Below are 19051 nucleotides of genomic sequence, written 5' to 3'. Positions count from 1 at the left end.
AAATAAAACAAATCGATGAGGTGGGGAGTACGACCCACAACTGTATGAGGCAGGTGAAGAAAACTAAGCACAAGGAAACTCAGTTGCACGCCCTTGTTCACACAAGTCAAACCCCGGTTCGTTCAACTCCAAAGTGTACCCACGGCTTCGTTTGACTCCGAAGTCTACTCCCTTTCACCACCCCTGGCCTCTGCGCCCCACCTCCGTCACCTCCCATCTTCTCAGTCGCCCCATTAATAAAAACGAGGCGGCTGGACGAGATTATCTCTAGGAGTGTTTCCAGCCGGACAGTTTTACTGTTTTAGGAGCAGGGAAGAAAAACCTTCAAGGTCTTCCCTTCAAAGCAAGTGTCAAGTCGCAGCGGACACGAACCTTCCCGTTCGGCGCCGGAGGCCGGCGTCCTGGTAGCCCTGGTCGAGCCGCTCGCAAGGGCTCACGGGTCCCCGCGCGCATGCGCAATGGCCTCGGTGCGCAGCGTCCCTAGGCGCCCTCTCAGACCGACGCCGGCTTCCAGTCCCTCAGGGAGGTGGCGGGGGCGTGTGCGTGTCGGACTGACGGTTGGCCCTTTAGCCGGTGCCCTAGCAGAGCTTCCTTTGCCGCCCTTCCCCTCCTCTCTTCCCCGGCTCCCAACACCCAAGCTTCGAGCCGGGGAGGGGAGGAGGGCAGGGAGGCGTCCTCCAGCGTGACGCCCAGGGGCTTCCAGCTTGCCCTGAATTGGTCCGCCCCCGGGGCGTGAGGAGGGGGCGGGGCTGCAGACTTAGGACTTGGGACTCCAGCCCCGACGCTGCCTCTGCTAGAGCCAAGCAGGCAGTCTAGTCTGGTCAGGAGCGAGCCATGACGGCGCTGCGGGGCCTCTGGCCGGAGGTGCAGGACACCTGCACCTCACTGGGGCTGATGCTGTTGCTCGTGCTGTTCATGGGGCTGGCCCGCGTGGTCACCCGGCTGCAGCAGCACAGGTTCATGATGGCCCACACCTTCGTCTTGGAGTTTCTGGCCACCTTTCAGCTCTGCTGCTGCACCCATGAGCTGCAACTGCTGAGCGAGCAGGAACCCGCGCACCCCACCTGGCCGCTGACGCTAATCTACTTCTTCTCGTTGCTGCATGGCCTGACTCTGGTGGGCACCTCCAGCAACCCGTGCGGCGTGTTGATGCAGATGTTGCTGGGGGGAATGTCCCCTGAGACGGGTGCGATTAGGCTGTTGGCTCAGCTGATTGGTGCCCTGTGCAGCAGGTACTGCATAAGCGCCTTGTGGAGCCTGGGGCTGACCAAGTATCACATCAACGAGAGGACCTTCGTTTGCAGGAATCCTATTCAAGTCGACTTACCCAAAGCGGTCATCACAGAGGCCATCTGCTCCTTTATCTTCCACAGCGCTTTGCTGCACTTCCAGGAGATCAGAACCAAGCTTCGTATCCACCTGCTGGCAGCACTCATCACCTTTTTGGTCTACGCAGGTTTGTTATTCCCACAAAACACTTGGCACCTCCGGAGCCTCTATGACCTGAGGCGCGAAGTTCTTTACCAAGATACATTTGAAACCCCTACACCTCTGCAATGCTAATATTGGTTTCCCCGTTATTCTAAATATTCTGCAGCCTGTTCTTTACCAGTAGTGCAGACATATAGATCCTCCATTCAGTGCTTTTTTGAACCCCCAGCAACAGGAGCCATTTCTGTGCTGAAAATGAGATCTTGTGAAATACTGCCAAGGGTTCAAATATCCTACAAAGGGATTGTTTTAATGGTAGAAAGGAAAGATAACTTATCAGCTACCTCTTTCTTCATGCCAACCTGACACTCAGACTGAAAAACGATCATGGGTACCTTTCAATTTAAAGGCACCTTAAAAAGGTGCCTTTCAATTTAAAGCACAGGCAACATGATTGGTTAATAATAAGAGTGAGGAGTAGAAATTTTGTAGTTGTTTCTTAGTTCTTTTTCTACAAAATTAAAACTTGATTGAAATGAAAGATGATTTTTAAAAAAGTAACTCGAGAAATCTGATGATTTCTTACAATCCATTGGTTTACTTTGACAGATCTCAGATGCAGTGGATACCCTGGATATCCTAAAGAGGACAAGGAAATCCAAAAAAAACCCTGAAAGTTTAATGATGAAATGTGTCATTTTAAATGATTGCAATGAAGTAGCTTCATTGGGACTATATAAAATGTTTTAGAGGCAGGAATCTAATAAAAGGAAATTAATAGTAAAGGTGTATCTTCTGCCCACTGAAAGTGAAACTATAAGTAGAAGCAAACCTCAAAAGAAAGGCTTCTAAAGGGGCACCTGGGTGGCTCAGTGGGTTAAAGCCTCTGCCTTCACCTCAGGTCATGATCTCAGGGTCCTGGGATTGAGGCCCGAGTTGGGCTCTCTGCTCATCAGGGAGCCTGCTTCCTCCTCTCTCTCTCTGCCTGCCTTTCTGCCTACTTATGATCCATGTCTGTCATATATACAAATGAAATCTTTTAAAAAAAAAAAAAAGAAAGAAAGAAAGGCTTCTAAATATTTGCTTGACTTCCCAGGATAAAAATGAAAGACTTTCCAACCCATCTTCCATCCGTTAGATATATTACTATTCTTTGTGTGTAGACACAGATGGAAATAACGGGTAGAAGAAAGAGGGAAAGATTTCTGTATATTTCAGGGGTTGATGAATAGTCGCTTATTTATTAAAGTTTTAGGTTTGGGCTAAAGTAGAAACATGCCCCATATATGCAGATAATCATCCCTCACAAAAAGTAATATACTTATAAAATTAATGTTTTATAGTTTTCCAGGTCATCCCAGTATGAAACCAGAGCTGAGAAACCACTGCTCTTGTCCAGACTTGTGCTGGCCAATTCGGAAGACACTAGATACATGTGATTTTTCAGATTAAAATTAACTAAAATTAAATACTTGATTCTTCAGTTGCAATAGTTTTATTTCAAGTAGTCAGTAGCCACATGTGGCTAGTAGGTGCAGTATCAGTGCCAGAGACTGTTTGCTGGGGCAGAACGTAATAGAAAATTGTGGATTACTACTGTTACAGAAATTAATAATCTATTATGATCTTCCTTTTCTGTCAATGTAAGGGAGATAAGAGTATTCATTGAGCAATATACTAATAAGCACATAGGAAATTTATATGAGTTATCTTAGTCAATCCTGAGAAAAACTCACTAATGAATAGATTTTAAGTAAAGTGAGGCTCACAAAAGTGAAATGACTTGTCCAAGCTCACACAGCTAGAATGTGCTAGAATCATGGTTCAAACTGACACTAAAGCTTATTCACATTACATTATCAGCATTTCTATACTGCACTCCTCAAAAGTAACAAAAATATGTACATACAATTGAACATTATTCAGCCATGAAAGGAAATTAAGTTCTGATAAATACTACAACATGGATGAACCTTGACAGACACAAAGGAACAAATGTTGCAGGACTCCACTTATATAAAAACCAGCATATGGGGCATGTGGGTGGCTCAGCCATTAAGCATCTGCCTTTGGCTCAGGTCATGATCCCAGGGTCCAGGGATCCAGCCCTGCATCGTGCTCCCTGCTCAGCAGGAAGCCTGCTTCTCCATCTCACACTCAACTTGCTTGTGTCCCCTCTCTCACTATCTTTCTGTTAAATAAATAAATAAAATCTTTATTAAAAAAAAAAAACCCACAGCATAGGCAAATTTATAGAGTCAGAAAATATAATAGAGGTTACCAGGGACTAGGGGGCAGAGAGGAGTTGGGACTTACTCTTTAATGGATACAGAGTACAGAGTTTGTTTGGGGTGATGGTAAAGTTTTAGAAATTGTGGTAATAGTTGAACATTGTGAATATAATTAATGACACTGAATATACCCTTAAAAATGGTTAAAATGGCATGTTTTATGTCATATACCTTAACGTAATTTTAAAAATTTTAAGTTGCAGGGCGCCTGGGTGGCTCAGTGGCTTCAGCCTCTGCCTTTGCTCAGGTCATGATCTCAGGGTCCTGGGATCGAGCCCCGCATCGGGCTCTCTGCTCAGCGGGGAGCCTGCTTCCCCCTCTCTCTCTGCCTGCCTCTCTGCTTACTTGTGATCTCTGTGTGTCAAATAAATAAATAAAATCTTAAAAAAAAATTTAAGTTGCTAAAGGATTCTTTTGCCGAATAAGTCTGGCAAACACTGGATTAAACAGATTTTCTTTTTTTTTTTTTGAGATTTTATTTACTTATTTGACAGAGAGAGAGATCACAAGCAGGCAGAGAGGCAGGCAGAGAGAGAGGGGGAAGCAGGCTCCCCGCTGAGCAGAGAGCCCGATGCGGGGCTCGATCCCAGGACCCTGAGATCATGACCTGAGCCAAAGGCAGAGGCTGAAGCCACTGAGCCACCCAGGCGCCCCTAAACAGATTTTCTAATGTTAAGACTTCAACAGAGGCTTTTCTATGCTGTTATATATTGTGAAACCCCAAAAGGAAGACGTGGAACAGTTTTTCAAACTTATGGAATCCTTTTGTCTAGGACTGTGTAGCAGAAGAGAACACACTTTGCGTAATGCTACACTAAGCCATAATTCCAAGTTATCTTCTGTGGATACATCATAACTTTAGACCAGAATTGTTCCAGACAGAATGAACTGTCTTGGGACTAGTCAAGTTTCTGTCATATCAGAGACAGGTAAGGCTTTTGTAGGAAGGATTTAAGAATGGATAGGGGAGGAAAGACAGGAGAAGGGTCAGCTAAGTCAAGTCTCATTACAAATTACTTTGATATGTCTTCCTTTTAACTTCTTTTTTTTTAAGATTTTATTTACTTATTTGACAGACAGAGATCACAAGTAGGCAGAGAGGCAGGCAGAGAGAGAGAGGGGGAAGCAGGCTTCCCGCTGAGCGGACAGCCGGATGCGGGGCTTGATCCCAGGACCCCGAGATCATGACCTGAGCTGAGGCTTAACCCACTGAGCCACCCAGGTGCCCCTTCTTTTTAACTTCTAAGGTACTGTTGGTGGTAGTTTGACATGGTTGTGTCCTAGGATGTGATTTATTAACATGTTAGAGCTATAAAACTATTAATGCAGATTTTAAGTAAATCTTAATTTTGATTTTGGAGAATTTGGTTCAATTAACAAGGTAGAAGAGAACAGCATTCATTTTTTTTAAGATTAATTAATTTATTTTAGAGAGAGAGTTGGGAGGGGCAGAGGGAGAGAGAAAAAAACTTTAGCAAATTCTGCACTGAGCATGGAGCCAATGAGGGGCTCGATCTCAGGACCCTGAGTTCACAACCTGAACAGAAACCAAGAGTCAGATGATCAACCAACTGCGCCACCCAGGGGCCCCTGCATTCATTTTTAATTAGAGTTGACCCTTGAACTTTAATTAGAGTTGATACCTTGAACAATGCAGGGGTTAGGGGCACTAAGCCCTTGCACAGTCAAAAATCCATATATAACTTTTGATTCCCCCAAAACTTAACTACTAGCCTATTGTGGACTGGAAGTCTTACCGTTAACAGTTGATTAACACATATTTTGTATGTTGTATATATTATATACTGTATTCTTCCAATAAAGTAAGTTAGGGGGGAAAAATGTTAAGAAAATCATGAGAAAATACATTTACAGTACTGTATGGTATTTATCAAAAAAATCTGCATATAAGTGTACCCATGCATCTCAAACCCATGTTGTTAAAGGGTCAATGGTAAGCACTGAAAAAAATCTGTTTTTTTATACATCTAAGTAAGTTGTCTTTATTACTGCACCTGTTCATTACTGTTATAGAATTTTTAATTATACATTGTTTTCTGATGTCTTCTTCCAACAGACAGTAACTTTATGAATACAGAAACTAAAATTATTTTATTCATTATAATATATAACCAGGTCTTGGCATTGTGTCACCTGTTATAAATCAAATACTCCTATTCACTTCAAAAAATCATGTAGAAAAAAATAATATATATCTGGATGTTTTATATTTCATGTCTAAGGGCTTTCAAAATAAGCCTAATAAATTGTCTGAAGAAATTGTAGTATTTTTACTTCATTTCATTATTCCATTCAGGAATTTTTGGTATCCTTTTGAATCATGAAGAATATAGGTAAGATTTTTTTGTCAAAGAAGGGAACTAAGTCCTTTAAATGTTTGCTTTTAATATAAGAACTATATGAAATAGATACTCATTTACAAATGAAAAATTGTTTCATAGGTCCAGAACATTTATTAATGTAGTGGCTAAGTGCACAGGTTTGGAGTTGTGCTGTACTCTTAGAAGAGATACTTAATTTAGGCCTCATTTCCTCATCTTTAAAATGGAGAATAATAACTGTCTATCTCTTAAGACTATTATGACGAATAGAATAACATATTTCAAGTTCTTATCCTAGTACCTGGCACAAATATTCTAGTCACTGGAAAGGGCTAGCCTCCACTCTAAATTAGTTAATTAACATTCTGGCTTATACATGAGTCTTATGGTTTTAACTAGTGTCATTCTGTCCCAGTGAATTTAATTCCCTTTAAATTCCCTTGAGTAACATCAGCATCTAGAATTGCCAGATTTGAAACCTGGACTTTGACACAGTCTTTAACTGTGGTAATTTCACCAAGTTCCTGCTATCCTGTAAGACTCTTGACAATCAGCCAGCTCGGTCTTCCCATTGATATCTCCTCTTGGACATATATTATTATGTCTTCTCCCCTTCAGGTGTCAATAAACAATATTTTTCAAAGATAGTTTGTTAGTCCTGTACCTGACTGACGATTCTTTTTAAATAATTCATTTTTAATTACACACTTCATGAACATATTTTGTTAAAAATTAAAACAGTAACAATGAGACTAAAAGTGCCTTTTGACTGCAATCCTCTATGCCTTGTCCTCTCTCCTTCTCTGCCTAATCTTCCCACCAGGGTAGTCCTCTGCACATGCGTTTGTGTTGATGTGTTTGTGTGTGTCCTTCCAAACTCTTTATGTGATTTATTATATAGATAAGACCCTATAGAAACTATTATTTAGGTATGTTCACATTAACATAAAAGGTATCATACCTTACTTTTGCAGTTTGCTTTTCTTGATGGTAGTAGTTGTTCAGTGGTATCTTGGAGACCTACCAATGTTAATCAGTAAAGAGATTTCTCTCATTATTTCAAAATAGTGCACGTTATTCCAATTAATAAGCTTGTTTATTTAGCTATCTTCTTATGGACAGTCAGGTTTTTCCCAGTTCTTTGCTACTATAAACAACTTTGATATGTCTACTTGTATACAAGTATCAATAGTTCTGTACAACAGTGGGGTTTTTTTTTTAAGATTTTATTTATTTATTTGACACAGAGACATCACAAGTAGGCAGAGGGAGGCAGAGAGGGGAGGGGAAGCAGGCTCCCCGCCAGGCAGACAGCCGGATGCGGGGCTTGATCCCAGACCCTGAGATCATGACCTGAGCCGAAGGCAGAGGCTTAACCCACTGAGCCACCCAAATGCCCCAACAGTGGTTTTCAATAAGAACCCCACCGCCACCCCGTTGCAAGGAACATTCAGGAATGTGTAGAGACATTTTTGGTTGTTAAAGTGTTGGGGAAGATGGATGTGCTGGAATCTAGTGGGTAAGGACCAAGGAAGCTACTAAATATCCCACAATGCACAGGGCAGCCCCCAACAAAGAGCTATCTATAATAATCAAAAATGTCAAAGCCAAAGCCACATGTTTGGGCTTTTTTTTTTTTTTTGAGAGAGAGAGAGCACACACATGAACAAGATGGGGAGAGGGAGAGGGAGACAGAATCCCAAGCAGGCTCCACAGTGAGTACAGAGCTTGACATGGGGCTTGATCTCAAGACCCTGAGATCAAGATCTGAGCCAAAACCAAGAGTATGATGCTTAACCGACTATGCCACTCAGGAACCCCTTGGACTTTTGTTGACACAGAACCCACTCCTGATATAAACTTCTGTATCAGCTATTTTTTTTCCAAAGATTTTATCTATTTATTTGAGCAAAAGAGAAAGCACAAGCAGGAAGAGGGGTAGAGGGAGTAGTAGACTCCCTGTTGAGCCGGAAGCCCAACACAGGGCCTGATCCCAGGACTTTGGCTGGGATCATGACCTGAGCTGAAGGCAGACACTTAAACAATTGAGCCACCCACATGCCCCATATATCTATAGCTTAAAATCATAGTTTTTCATGATTCTGTGGGTCAGATTGTAAATTCCTCTGAGACCATTTAGCTGGACAGTTGGTGGGGCTGGAAAAGCTTCACTTATGTGTCCAGCAGTCAGTGGCAACTGTCAGTTCTCCGCTGTGTGGCCTCTTATCTTCCAACAGCCTAGACCAGCTTACTTACGTGGTCAGGGCACTGTTCCAAGAGAGCAAAAAGTGGAAGCTGATGGGTTTTTTTGAGACCTGAACCTAGAATTCACTGTCACTTGTCATGTTCAGAATCGACATAGCATCACTTCTGCTGCGTTCTCTTTGTCAATGCAAGTTGCAAAGCCAGTCCATATTCAAGAGGCAAAGGTGGGGGGAGCAGCTTCCACATCACACTCAGCAGAATTGGTGATGTGAGAACTAGAAGATAGGGCAAGTGAAGTAGTTTGAATTTTAGGATGGTCTAAGACTGATGGATAGTGTTCTTAGACCTAATGGAAATAGTAAAGGTCTAATGGGAACACCAAAATACACTAATTATGAGAGCAGTGGGTCAGTCTATTTTTACTTATGCATGTCTCAAAAAAGCACAGGTCACTTGTATTATCATAGCACATATTACACTGTAATGTAAAGACCTATATAAGACCTTATCTTTTGCCCATGATGTCTACTATATAGGAACTCAACAATTTTTTTATTGAACTGAAATGACCATGTACCAACCAAATAATTCTGTTGGTCCTTGGCAGTTGCAGGTTTAACATTCCAGTATTGACTATTCAAGAGTGATTCTGAACATGGTATCTTTTATAATCGCTGGGACATGAGTATGAATCATGCTGTGAGGCCTGTGTTCTAGAAAAAACTCTTAGCCATGGAGTGATCTTAGTTCACTGCTCAACACCTTCATTTTGACACAGCTTCAATATTTGCAGCCTATCAAGTATAATATCTCATTAGTGAAATCTTATGAAAGGGTTGCTTAATTTCCAATTTTACTGCATTTTATGAAGACATCATGCTATAGTGGCATATGTCAAGGTAAAATTTGTGAAGATATCAGGATATATCTCTGTGGCTGAATCAGAGGCCAATGGGTATGCCCAAGCTTCTATACAGAAGAAGTAAAAGAAATGTTACTATCTCAGGAATATTCTTAGGGTATGTTCTGAAAAGCTGAGCCACAGATCTCGTCCATTCAAAGGAAGTTCTAGCCTCCTCGGCTTTTCCTTACTTGCTTGTGTGGCCAGAACTAAACTGCTAGGCTCCACGTCAGAGAGAGAACCTGGGTGCAGAGCTGGATCATGAATCCTGAAAAGTAATCAACAGAATTTGTGCTTACCTTTCACAACTATACACGATCACTTTTTTTATTTAAAAAATTTTGTAGCCACTTTATTGACATAATTCACATGCCATTCACAGTCCCTTCTTCAGGGCTCTCTCTGTTGACAAGTAAAAATGGAGCCAATGATAATACTTTGGTCCATTTTTTGTTTTTAACACAAAGGTATACTTCTGCCCAAGAGGATCCTAAGGTATTGTATCCATTTTAAACATGTTTTTGTTATTTATTATTTTTTCACTTACATTGATGAATGTTAAAAGATTGGCAGCCAAATCTCCTATTTCATAAACTTGTAGGACCAATAATAGAACAGATTAACTTTCAATATGCATTCTGTAATATATAGGAAAAGCACTGGATTAAAACTCAATGTCCTAGCACATCATAATGTATAATCTATTTTTATATTCTATAATATGTCAGGTGATTCTGCAAAGATTCTGCATAAGAACACTTAAACACCTAAAATAAAGTAGTTACAAGAATATGCAAAATATATGGTTTGGTATCACTCTGCTTAAAATGTATTACAGGAGGAAGTCTAACAGGAGCTGTATTTAATCCAGCTTTGGCACTTTCACTGCATTTCAAGTGTTTTGATGAAGCATTCCTTCGGTTTTTTATAGTATATTGGCTCGCTCCTTCTTTAGGTAAGCATATTTTTATTAATATGATTACAAAATTAGGGTATCTTAAAATGATATGCAATGTCACTTTAACATGTCAAATTCCAAAACCAGAATAGGGACAAAAAAGAAAATGAAAAAGGTAGTTAACATACCTGAAATAATAACTATTTGTACAGTATCCTTTAAAACTTTTTCTTCAAAGAAATAGAGTTATCTAGTTAAGGGTAGTCATTTTCAGGTATGATACCACTTTAAGAAACTCTCAGATATATAGACCAAAAAACTGAGGAGTGATTCCTTCCATTAAAAAAAAATTTCTTACTAAAGGGAATTTCTTTTTTCAAATTTGTGAGTTCCAGATAAAATACTGTTTAGCTCATTTGACTCATTTTGCAAAAGAGCATCTCATGAAACAATGGATAACTATAATAAGTATAGTTTAAAAATTATCTACAATTGCATTCCTGTTATTTCTATCTGGATCAGATATATGAAACTTCTCTTACTTATAATACGCATTTCTTTTTATAATTATCAGCATTTCTTGATTTTGTTTAGTCACCTCTTAGAAGCCTGATTATAAATTATAACTACAAATGACTGTGAGGATGCCTGGCCTTTATTAGTTATTTTTTTTTTTAAATATTTTATTTATTTATTTGACAGAGATCACAAGTAGACAGAGAGGCAGGCAGAGAGAGAGAGAGCGCGAGAGAGAGAGAGGGAAGCAGGCTCCCTGCTGAGCAGAGAGCCCCATGTGGGACTCGATCCCAGGACCCTGAGATCATGACCTGAGCCGAAGGCAGCGGCTTAACCCACTGAGCCACCCAGGCGCCCCTTTATTAGTTATTTTTATCCACTTTTAGCATTTTGTTTCTTGTTGCTCATTTCTGTTTAAATTCTGTTAATTTGGGGGCACCTGGGTGGCTCAGTGGGTTGAAGCTTCTGCCTTAGGCTCAGGTCATGTTCCCAGGGTTCTGGGATCGAGCCCCACGTCGGGCTCTCTGCTTAGCAGGGAGCCTGCTTCCTCCTCTCTTTCTCTCTGCCTGCCTCTCTGCCTACTTATGATCTCTATCTGTTAAATAAATAATAAAAAATCTAAAAAAAAAATAAATTAATTTAAAAACATTTTTAAAAATTAGGGTACGTATAGAAGGGAACATTGGCACAATATGTTTGAACACCCAGCACACTTAACTCCTCGCATTCACCTTCCATGCCTTTATTTCACAATTAAGACCTATTTTGGTCCGTAATAATATCAGTGGACCTAAACATGAAAAATATCAGAAAAAGTTTGTATTTTAAAATGCTAACAATGGCAGCTATTTTTCAGTTCTAAAGATTGCTAGTGTTTTCTAATAACTTTTTAAAATTTTCTCTTGATTTTTAAAAAATATTTACTTATTTGTTTGTTTGTCAGAGAGAGAGAGAGCACACAAGCAGGGGGGAGCAGCAGGCAGAGGGAGAAGCAGGCTCCCCGCTGAGCAAGGAGCCCAATGTGGGTCAGAGGAGTAACTCTTGATCTTGGGGTTCATGAGTTTGAGCCCCATGTTGGGTATAGAGATTACTTAAAAAAAAAAAAAACTTTAAAAAAAGAATTATATCATCCATTACTTAAAATAACACTAAAATGTAGGTAGACCTTTCCAAAAGAATTTTTATTTATTGTTTGTTTGAGAGAGAGAGAGCATGTGAGCAAGTGGGGTAAGGGGACAGAGGGAGAATCTTAAGCAGGCTCCATGCCCAGTGGAGAGCCTGATACAGGGCTTAATCTCATGACCCCAAGATCACGACCTGAGCTGAAATCAAGAGTCTGATGCTTAACTGACTGAGCCACCCAGGAGTGTTTCCAAAAGAATTATTAAAAGGAAAAAAAAGCAGACTGACACTTCCTTTTTTTAAAAGTTATCTCTATACCCAACATGGGGCTCAAACTCACATCCCTAAGATTAAGAGTCACATGCTGTATGGACCAAGCCAGCCAGGCACCCCCAGAAAACACAGCTTAAAGCAAAAAGTCATGCATGTGCCTGACTTCTCAGTGGAACATGTGACTCTTGATTTCAGGGTTTTAAGTTCGAACCCCATGGTGGGTGTAGAGATTACTTTTTTTTTTTTTTTTTAAGATTTTATTTATTTATTTATTTGACAGAGATCACAAGAAGGCAGAAAAGCAGGCAGAGAGAGAGGGGGAAGCAGGCTCCCTGCCGAACAGAGAGCCCGGTGCAGGGCTTGATCCCAGGACCCTGAGATATGACCTGAGCCCAGGACCCTGAGATCATGACCTGAGCCAAAGGCAGAGGTTTAACCCACTGAGCTACCCAGGTGCCCCCTGTAGAGATTACTTTTTTAAAATCTTTAAAAAAATGTTTTCTAGCCCAAATCATTTAATAAATTCTTCCTGGAAGAACATACTGGAAAAAAGTCTCATGATAGAAAAAAGAGGAGAAATTACTTCTGCTCCTTTTAAAAATGTACAGACCAGAGAGTAGTAGGGTGGGGAAAGAGACTACATTCTGTTCATGTTAGTATAGTCCAGATAGGAAGGTAACATTACTTGTAGCTATTACTGAAACATTTTATGGAACCACTTACCCCCAAAAATCCAAACACCCAAAGAAAAATGTATTTATTTTGTTTCTTCATATTCAAGGAATCTTTTATAAATAGCATTGGGATTAAACTTTTTAGCAATTACCTCTGGCCCTAATTGACTTGTTGAAAATATACAAAAATTCTTTGTTGGCCTAAGGATTTCCCAGCTTTTTCCAAATAGACTTAACTAAAACTTCTTATAGCTCTTGGTTTAAAGAGGTTTGTTCCTACACTTGTTTAAGAGGTTTAGGAATGAAAAGCAATACAAGAATCCTTAAATAGATATAGATAAAAGACATATGTGAATAAATGGCACTTTTTAGAATACTGAATTCCAGTTTGACATTCGATTTTGTCATTCATTGAAGTTACGTTTCCATTGGCAAAACAAAAAAAAAAAAATGGCATCAAATGAAGCTAATGCTAAACTACAGGAAGGATGGGAAAAATAAGAAATTATAGTTTTAGGGGCACCCGGCTGGCTCAGTAGTGCATTCGACTCTTGATTGATCTTGTGGTTGTGAGTTCAAGCCCCATGTTGGGTTTGGAGATTACTTAGAAATAAAATCTTATGGAGCATCTGGGTGGCTCAGTCAGTTAAGTGTCCAACTCTTGATCTCAGCTCAGGTCTTGACTTAGGGTCCTGAGATCAGGTCCTACATTGTGCTCCACACTGGGCATGGAGCCTACTTAATAAAGAAAATAAAATCTTAAAGAAATTTTATTTGTACAAGAGTCCTTCAAACAGCCAAATAAAAGAGCGTCAAATAAACAAAACCCTGTTGAAGCTACATTAGGTGATGCCACTGAGTGAGACAGAGGAGTCATCCCAAGATATCTTTCCCTTCTTGACCAAGCAGGGAGCAAACTATTCTTAGAAGCCATACTCCTTGTTTTTCTTGTTTCTCTTCATAGCAGAGATAATTATAATTTTTCTAATGGCTCTTGCCGTCTCTCTAAAATTAATTTAAAATAGTAGAAATATGGGGCGCCTGGGTGGCTCAGTGGGTTAAAGCCTCTGCCTTTGGCTCAGGTCATGATCTCAGGGTCCTGGGATCGAGCCCCGCATCGGGCTCTCTGCTCAGCAGGGAACCTGCTTCCCTTCCTCTCTCTCTGCCTGCCTCTCTGCCTACTTGTGACCTCTGTCAAATGAATAAATAAAATCTTTAAAAAAAATAAAATAAAATAGTAGAAATGTGACTATAATAATGCATATAGAATTAAGTCGGTAGGGGTGCCTTAGTGGCTCAGTAAGTTAAGCACCTGCCTTTGACTCAGGTCATGATCCTGGGGTCCTGGGACTGAGCCCTGCATTGGGCTCCCTGCTCAGTGGGGAGTCTGCTGCTCCCTCTCCCTCTGCTGCTCTCCCTGCTTGTGCTCTATCTCAAATAAATAATTTTAAAAAATTAATTCTCTAGTTTACATATTTCATATAATGAAAAATTTTTTGGGAAACATTTTCAATGTAATATCTTATGCTCTAGCTCTGACTTTATATAAAGAAAATGTCAAATTTTGTGGGTCAGTTAACATATAGGTTGTTTTTGTTTTTTTTTTTTTTTTTTTTTCATTTAAAGCCTTTGGTTGCAAAACAGATTCATCTTTCAAAGGTGTGTTAAGCTATCCAAATCCTAGTCAAACGAGGAGTAAAAAAAAATATCAAATCTGCATGTGACAAAAACTCATTCTTAATCTGAGTTTAAACTAATTTAGAATTTAAGCCTAAATATGTTGAGATAAAAATATTAATTATTGCAGACATCCCTTTTTTTTAATATTTATTTATTTGACAGACAAGAGATCACAAGTAGTCAGAGAGGCAGGCAGAGACAGAGAGAGAGAGAAAGGAGGAAGCAGGCTCTCTGTCAAGCAGAGAGCCCGATGTGGGACTCGATTCCAGGACCCTGAGATCATGACCTGAGCCAAAGGCAGAGGCTCAACCCACTGAGCCATCCAGGTGCCCCAGACATTTCTTTCAAGACAGTGATTTGACCCTTACAGCTGTCTCCTCCAGCCCTATTTCCCCACCAAAAAATTAACCAATAGCCACATGCTAGATTTATCTGGTGTGACCTCAAAAATGAATATTTACTAATATATGACACTTTACTTTTTACATATTTTCTTTTTTTAGAAAAAAAAGATTTTATGTATTCATTTGAGAGAAAGAAAGAGGGGAAGAGTGGGGGAAGGGGCAGAGGGAGACGGGGAGAGAGGCTCTCAAGCAGACCCCATGCTAAGCATGGAGCCCAACATGGGGCTTGATCCCAGTTGGATGGTCAACTGACTGAGACAGGCAGGTGCCCCACATATTTTCTATTTAATATATAAAAGTTCAGCACTGAAATTTTGTTTTAGACATTTTGCTTGGAATAGCTCTAAAAGCTATTAATACTGTGACTGATGAGGAAAAGAAGAGAAGGAAGAAAGAAGTGTTTGAGCATTCCAAATGCAAACTCAAGAGTGCTTTCAGTTGCCTTATTCTCCCAGTATATACATCTCTGAGGCATGGAAGGACACAGTGTTGCTATTTTAGAGAAGAGCAAATGGACCTAAATCCAGGGTTTCTCACTCAAGAAGTCAGTAATGGAGCCAGAACTAGAACTTCAGATCTATTTATCCTTTCAATTCACTGTTTAGGTCCTTCTGGTTATACCAGGTACATACTGTTTTTAAGGACTCATGGTTGAGGAAAAATGTGAGAATGTTATATTAAAAAATATCCATGTGTTTCATGTAGAATTGATGCAGCTAATGCTTTTAAACATAGACTTCCAAATCTCTAGGTATATAATCTTAAATTATAAACACTGAGTGATTATCAACTTCCTTAGATTGTTATTTTACTCTATTTTGTCTTTCAGGTATATTGTTGATGATTTTGATGTTCAGCTTTTTCCTCCCATGGCTGTATAACAACCATACAATTAATAAAAAGGAATAACTATTCCAAAAGACTCAAACTAAGTTACAGGACAGTCAAGCTGGATGTGATAAAGATTTTATCACCTCATATTCAACATACTGGCTGCATTGGACTCATCAATGTTTAGCTTCCTCTGAGGAGGTGCCTTGTAGTTGTCATCACTGGAACTTAAAAAACCCAATTACTGTGAAAAGGAGATATCCTGTGTTTCTCAGTTAAGACTTGTTCTTTTGACTGTGTATTAAATGCTGCTAGAAAAAACATTAGGGGTACCTGGGTGCCTCAGTTGGTTGAGTGTCCGACTCTTGGTTTTGGCTCAGGTCATGATCTCAGGGTCATGAGATCAAGCCCTGCGTTGGGCTCCACGCTCAGCGATGAGTCTGCTTGGGATTCTCTCTCTCCCTCTCCCCTCCCCCAGCTCTCTGTCTCTCTAAGTAAAAAAATAAATCTTTTTTTTAAAAAGACTCATTATGTTAAATATCCATCTCAAGTGATAATTATTAATTTTGACAAAAAAAGGAGCACAGGTTGAGAAGGGAAGGGAGGTGATAATAGGACCAAAGAAGAGTGTGTATCAAATCTGACCTGAATGAACAGGATTATTAGCCAAAGTAGGACCAGTCATGCTTACAGACCTAGAGAGGGTAGATTTCAGCCATTATGTCACACAATGATACCATCAGCAGTGTCATCTATCAACAGAGAAGTTCCTTTTGGAAATAGATTATATATCCACTCATATTCGAGTGGTTTCTTAAATTTTAAATATACTCTAATCTAAAATATTTTTTCTAAATAGACAATCTCACTAGCTTTAGGCAAGTTGTTATCCCTTAACAGAATAAAACAAACTGCCCATACAAAGTCAAGAGGTAAGCTTTTCACATTCTCATTTGATTCTAATAGCTGCCTTATGTAGCAGGTAGGGCATGTATTTTTAATCTCCATTTTACAGATAAGGAAACTAAGTCCAGATGGTTTTGCTGTCCTGAGGTCAAAAAGAGCCAAATACAATCCTTAGACTTCTATTTCAATACAAAAAAACTTCTCAGTTATCATTATGATTAAAGTAAAATTGAAGGTTTTTAAGCAACATTAAAGATTTTATAATGTTAAATTTTATTTAGGAATTAACTAGTTGTTTTGTTTTGTTGGGCTTAAAGAGCCTCTAAGTTTTCTTTCATTAGAAGCTTCCTTTTACCATATGAGGTCTACTTTTCATTAAAAATTCTGGCTATAAAGTTAAGTGTGTTTCTCTTCCAAGGAAATTCCATTATGAGGGTTAGAATTGAAAGTAAAAAAATATGGGGTGAAATCAGATATGTTTGAGTAATAATCAAACAACTGATAAACTGTCAGGTAATTTAAGTGCTGTTTGATGATCAGCTGGTCAAAGTCACTCCCTTTACACCTGCAGATTGGACTGAACCGTAGCAGATGACCCAGCAAGGCAGCCAGGTTGAGGCACCCAACAATCTTAACCAGGTTAAGATTGTCAAAGCCAGTCATGGACTTTGACTCATGAACTTACAAATACTAGTCTTTATTTTAAAAAAAGCACAGTTCATAAAATTGTGATGAATAAATACAGTTTATTTGGCCTGCACAATATTTTAAAATAAGTAAATAAAAAGCTAGTGTTGTAGTCTTTTTCACATAAAAATCCAGTTCTGGATTCTCAAAAAAAATCCCAAAGATCTGGCAATACTAGGCCTGAATCCTGTCATGGCAACATAAAATAAAGGTTGTTCCCTTTAAAATGATCCTACTGCCATTCCCTATGTCTTCCAAACATGGAGCTGTGTTTCAACTATTTCATGAGACTCTGTGGTTTAAGAAAAATGAGTATTAATTTGTGAAAACACCCAGCCCTCTACACGTGTCAGAATTTGAGACTATGGGGCACCTGGGGGGCTCAGTGGGTTAAAACCTTTGCCTTCGGCTCAGGTCATGGTCTCGGGGTCCTGAGATCGAGCCCTGCATCGGGCTCTCTGCTCGGCAGGGAGCCTGCTTCCTCCTCTCTCTCTGCCTGCCTCTCTGTCTACTTGTGATCTCTGTCAAATAAATAAATAAAATCTTAAAAAAAAAAAAAAAGAATTTGAGACTATAGATGACAGTGCTACCCTGCAGCCCTCTGAAATGGTAGCTCTTTTCTCCACACCACCTCTGATACCACTGGGCCTGGAGGTGGAACAGGTTCCTCTTTCTTCATGGCTACTTGCCTCTGTTCCCTCCATTAAAAACCTGTCATCAGACCATGCCTTCCACCACCTGGATACTTCTAACTGCAATTTTCTACCCTCTATTGCCCTCAGTTCCCCCAGGTTCTTTAAGAACTTCATTCCTGTTCAACTCTCAGCCTCTACACCACCACTCCTGTTACAGTTCTTGAGGACTCCAATACCCACAAAGATGATTCTTCCAGTGTCTTGGCTTCCCAGTTCATTGGCTGAACCTGAAAGGCTTTTCAATATTTTTTCTTCTGTTCTGCCTCAGCTACAACTTTTGGTCATAACCTTAAGCTTGTTATTACCAGTAACTCAGACTCTTCTATTATCTCAAACCTCTAACCACTAATAATTTTAGTCACACTTTTGTGAAGATAAATTGCTGCACCATCCTCATATTTGCACTACACACAATAAAGGCTCACACTGCTATATTTTTGGGTAACCAATATTTGCTTTTCTTCATAATCCTGTCAACTATTTACTGCTGCTATTGATATGCCTGATGCAACCACCCCTTCCTCCTTTTCTAACCTGTTGCAAGCCTCAAAACTAGATACTCAAGTATACTGGACCTGTCTGTAAAGTAGGAATAGAGACTTGCAGGGAAGGCCAAAAGGTCCTATGAGGAAAATGCATAAATTTCATCACATCTATTTTAATTGCTCAGCAGATTTTTAAATTTCAGATTTCTCAGATATATTCTAAGTGTCAGTTAATACCTATCTGCAGCTTCTTCTTTCTGTTAAGAATTATTGCTGTAGGGGCGCCTGGGTGGCTCAGTGGGTTAAAGCCTCTGCCTTCAGCTCAGGTCACAATCCCAAGGTCCTGGGATCAAGCCCCGCATCGGGCTCTCTGGTCAGCAGGGAGCCTGCTTCCCCCCGTCTCTCTGCCTGCCCCTCTGCCCACTTGTGATGTCTGTCAAATAAATAAAATCTTAAAAAAAAAAAAAAAGAATTATTGCTTTAATAATTATTGTGTAATAATTAACATTTTTGAGCCATTTTCGAGGCACTGTTGTTCTAACTATATTCATGATTCATACAATCTTAAAAGTAGTAATTTAAATCTTAAGAATTAGCCTCCAGATACTTCTATTTAGCCTTCTTATCCCTGGGTTATATACTTCTATTTTCTTTATCTCTTTTTTAAGATTTTATTTTTAACTAATCTCTATACCCAACATGGGGCTCAA

At 39.7% G+C, this 19051-nt stretch overlaps 2 protein-coding genes across 4 annotated transcripts in view; one reads left to right on the top strand and one right to left on the bottom strand.

The window, feature by feature from the left end:
- The first annotated feature begins 464 nt into the window (after nt 1-464).
- Nucleotides 465-17073, top strand: AQP11 (aquaporin 11). Of its 2 annotated transcripts, none has more exons than XM_032852991.1 (3): nt 465-1456; nt 10009-10125; nt 17046-17073. In XM_032852991.1, the coding sequence occupies exons 1-3, from the start codon at nt 835-837 to the stop codon at nt 17060-17062; spliced, it is 756 nt and encodes a 251-aa protein (XP_032708882.1). In that variant the 5' UTR covers nt 465-834; the 3' UTR covers nt 17063-17073. The 2 variants fall into 2 exon arrangements, with proteins under 2 accessions (XP_032708882.1, XP_032708881.1); XM_032852990.1 differs by lacking the exon at nt 17046-17073 and adding an exon at nt 15567-15889 and having other exon boundaries at nt 466-1456.
- The window catches only part of CLNS1A (chloride nucleotide-sensitive channel 1A), a 41834-nt gene continuing 24789 nt past the window's right edge, over nt 2007-19051 (bottom strand). Inside the window, exon 7 of one of the 2 annotated variants that reach the window (XM_032852995.1) lies at nt 2007-2070. The gene's annotated coding sequence lies outside the window, so the exon portion shown is untranslated. Of the gene's footprint in view, nt 2071-6850; nt 7085-19051 lie in introns of those variants that run through there. The other variant, XM_032852993.1, reaches the window with a different exon arrangement.

This window comes from Lontra canadensis, unplaced genomic scaffold, assembly GCF_010015895.1.
Source record: "Lontra canadensis isolate GAN:19392208 unplaced genomic scaffold, GSC_riverotter_1.0 scaffold7, whole genome shotgun sequence".
In the NCBI taxonomy this organism is placed as follows: domain Eukaryota; kingdom Metazoa; phylum Chordata; class Mammalia; order Carnivora; family Mustelidae; genus Lontra; species Lontra canadensis.
This window is presented reverse-complemented; position numbering and strand designations above follow the sequence as displayed.

Excerpts from the sequence above, each read along its gene's own strand:
- AQP11 (XM_032852990.1), top strand. The coding sequence starts at position 835 with ATGACGGCGCTGCGGGGCCTCTGGCCGGAGGTGCAGGACACCTGCACC. Across the intron at positions 1,457-10,008 it reads CACCTTTTTGGTCTACGCAG|GAGGAAGTCTAACAGGAGCT; the intron begins GTTTGTTATTCC and ends AATGTATTACAG. Across the intron at positions 10,126-15,566 it reads TTGGCTCGCTCCTTCTTTAG|GTATATTGTTGATGATTTTG; the intron begins GTAAGCATATTT and ends TTTGTCTTTCAG.